At 54.2% G+C, this 3,445-nt stretch overlaps 1 protein-coding gene across 1 annotated transcript; it reads right to left on the bottom strand.

Annotated features, from left to right (window-relative positions):
* Positions 1 to 608: 608 nt before the first annotated feature.
* LOC112608256 (forkhead box protein D4-like 6) lies at positions 609 to 2,172 on the bottom strand. The gene is given in 2 exon segments (XM_025360049.1): positions 609 to 983; positions 985 to 2,172. Coding segments are annotated over 2 exon segments (1,254 nt in total). The 5' UTR covers positions 1,864 to 2,172.
* Between the last annotated feature and the right edge of the window lie 1,273 nt (positions 2,173 to 3,445).

The raw sequence follows: 3,445 nt of genomic DNA, 5'->3' as shown, positions 1-3,445 counted from the left end.
CAGACACGTAGATAAGAAATCGATGTTCTGAAATTAATATGCTACTTACATTAAACATCCCTATCAGGAAGACAGAGAGCGGAAGCATTTTGCACTTGACTTAGGAATAATACTTCCAGTTCCAAGGAATTAAAGAAGGGAACATGTTTGGCATCGGAAGCTGTGTTTTTGTTTGCTTGCTTTTCTTTTAATGCCAGAACAAAATACCCCACTCACGTTCATAGTCCCCCAGGAAATGTGCAAATCGGGAAAGCCGTAGAAGCCACAACCGAAGGCAAGAAAAAACGACTTGACGCCCTGCGAAGGTTACATTCAGGTGGTTTTTAGAGGAACGTAATCCAGCTATTTCTTTCTAACCATTTTGCAGGGAACAGAAGTTCTTGTTTGCTCTGCAGCGGGATTCAGATGCACAAGCCCAGTATGGGCCGCACAAGGTGAAGAGAGCAGCTGCGGGTGGCTCCGCGCTCCCACCTGGCTCTTGGAGGGCCTTGCGGAATTGGCCAGGGAACTGGGCGTGGGTGATACTCAAAAAGCCGGTGAGGTCCCCTCTCCGCCCAAAGGAGCAGCCAGCGATGTCAGCCAAGAGCCCTCTGCCACTGCCTGATACCTCAGCAGCGCCGAGGCGGCGGACAGGTGCCCGCCCAGCACCGCGCCCTTGGTTGGAGCGCAGCCATTGGCGCAGTACTCCTCCTGATGCTGCTGCTGTTGCTGCAAAATTGTCCGAGCAGCGGCGGCGGCAGACACGTGCAGCAAAGGGGCAGCGGCCTGGGGATGCAACAGGCATGATGGTCGCTGGAGCAGGTGGCAGTAGCTCCACGCGGTCGGGGACAAACTCTGCGCAGCTCCTGTACCCCCTCCCCTGACCCCTTGCATAATACTCTCAATGCTGAAAGAGATGCATCCGCCTCCCGGTCGCGACGCCAGACCCTTGCCCTCCTCCCAAGACTGGGGACCAAGGGAGGGCTGTAGCACGGGAAGGGTGCCTGGGGTCTCCAGGTCCCCGCCTTGTGCTTTCTTCGGTGCCTCGGTATAGGTCGGGGCCGAGAGCAGTAGGTAGCGAAGAGGATGCGGGTGCAGCAGAGCGCACGGGCGTCTCCCGGGGGCGGCGGTGGGGTAGGCCCCCGGGACAGGTTGAGGCGGGGCAGGGGCCCCAAGCAGAGGGCCTGGGTGGGGGTTGTGCAGGGCGGCGTGTGCAGCAGGTAGAGGGAAGGGGTGGGGCAGGTGGGCTCCTGGGGTCAGTTGGTGGCGCTTGAAACGCTTCCTACGCCGGAGAAAGCTGCCATTGTCGAACATGTCCTGGGAGGCGGGGTCCAGGCTCCAGTAGTTGCCCTTGCCTGGGTGGCCCGGCTCGCGGGGGATCTTGACGAAGCAGTCGTTCAGCGAGAGGTTGTGGCGGATGCTGTTCTGCCAGGCGGGGAACTTGCGGCGGTAGTAGGGGAAGCGGCCACTAATGAAGGCGCAGATGCCGCTGAGCGTGAGGCGCTTGTGCGGGCTTTGCAGGATGGCCATGGTGATGAGCGCGATGTACGAGTAGGGGGGCTTTGCCGGCTGCGTGGCGTCTCCAGAGGCCGCCGCAGTCCTTGGCGGTGCCCTGAACTTGGTGCCAAACTCCCAGGGGTCGCTCGGGCCGCCGCCACCCTCGATGTGCTCTCGGGGAAGCGCACCCCCGCCCCACCGTGCCACCTGCAGCCCCGGCTGGAGCGACTGCTCTAGGAACGACCGGCTCGCCTCCTTCTCCTCGTCCTCCCCCTCGTCTTCATCTTCCTCCTCTCCCAGGATATCGATTTTACCTTCTTCCCGATCGGAGTCCCGGAAGCTGCGCTGAGGTGTGCAGCGAAGGCGCTCAGCTCTTGGCGAGTTCATGAAGGAGCAGGTGCTTCAGTTGCAGGGAATGTGGCGGCCGGCCGATCACCTGGCCTAGGGTGGGCTCAGCTGGAGGCCCGAGATGAATGTTGCAAGAAGCAGGAACGCTAGTGGTTACCCTTTGGGATGTTTTCGTCTGCTTGTTTCTACTCCTTTCCAACAATGTCCGGCAAAGATGCACTTTTCCTTTTATAAAAGCTACTTCAAGATCATGTGTGGTGGACTCTCCGCTTTATAACCCTTCTTCCCCTACCTCGGAGCTGTGCCACTCCCTCCTGACGTAGTCCAATGATGAGGGTCTTCTGGGCAAACACCAGAGAAAAGCCTAGGCCCCTCCTCCTCGCACTCACTTGCCACCAAGGAAGGTGCTCTACTCATCCCGCGCAGCCAGCCAGTTGGTCAGCCTTTGCATGGGTTCTGTTAAGGTGCATTTAAAACCGCCCAAATAAAAACGAGACAGGAAAGTATGATACTCAGCAATCTTGGCCAGGCTTTGCATGGGTTAAGGCACATTTAAAACCGCGCAAATAAAAACGAGGTAGAAAAGTATGATACTCAACAATCTATGACCACCTCGACATGCAGCCTTCCCTCCTGGAGAAAAGAAATGGTGGGGCGGGGGGCTGAAATGTACACGGTTGTTTGTAAAGGAATGTGTAACCGAAAAAGTATGTTTTAGCGTTTCACAGCTGGTAATCACCCATTTTCATTGGTAGAGTCTGTCCTTACCCAGAATGGTGAGCTGAATTATATTTAAGATTCTGACAACATGCCCAAGCTGAATAGGGGGCTTCAGGGGGTTGTTGCTTTGCTCCTTCTATCTTCCTCCCCACCTCCCCAAGATGCTCTCCCTGACTCACATTTTCAGAAAAGGTTCAAATGTCCCAGCACTAAATTGTGTAAGTTTATTCAGGCAAGGCAGGAGAGCTCATATGGAGTCCTCTGTCCCCTTGCAGCAGTGTTCTCCAAATTCTTTGAATATTTAACCACAGTAAGAAATAGCTTTTATATTACAATCTTGCACATACAGACATAATATATATCTAAGATGGGTTTCACAAAACAATATATTTACACTATAGTGATCACTGATATTTTGTTTTTAAAAAAAATGGTCATAACCAACTAATTGATTTCACCCATACCAGTGTGGGCCTGGTTTGAAAATTCCTGTTCTGACAAAGTGGCCCCACATACAAGAAACGCACATACAAGAAAAGGGCTTCTCTCTCTCCCTTTCCTCCTTCTTTTCTTCATCCTTTTTAACCAATTCATTTTTAGAGACAGGCTCGGTCTATGTTGCGCAGGCTGGCTTTGAATCCCTGAGCTCAAGTGATCCTCCCACCTCAGCCTCCTGAGTAGGTGGGACTACAGGCGTGCCACTATGCCTGGCTCTGGCTCTTCATTCTTTTTTCCCCTGAGATGGAGTCGCTCTGTCACCCAGGCTGGAGTGCAGTGACACAATCTAGGATCACTGCAAGCTCTGCCTCCCGGGTTCACGCCATTCTCCCGCCAAGGCGCCCGCCCACCACGCCCGGCTAATTTGGTTGGTTGGTTGGTTGGTTGTTTATTTATTTATTTA

This window comes from Theropithecus gelada, chromosome 15 (genome assembly GCF_003255815.1).
Source record: "Theropithecus gelada isolate Dixy chromosome 15, Tgel_1.0, whole genome shotgun sequence".
In the NCBI taxonomy this organism is placed as follows: Eukaryota; Metazoa; Chordata; class Mammalia; order Primates; family Cercopithecidae; genus Theropithecus; species Theropithecus gelada.
Note: the sequence above shows the minus strand (reverse complement) of the source record. Positions and strands in the feature narration are given on the sequence as shown.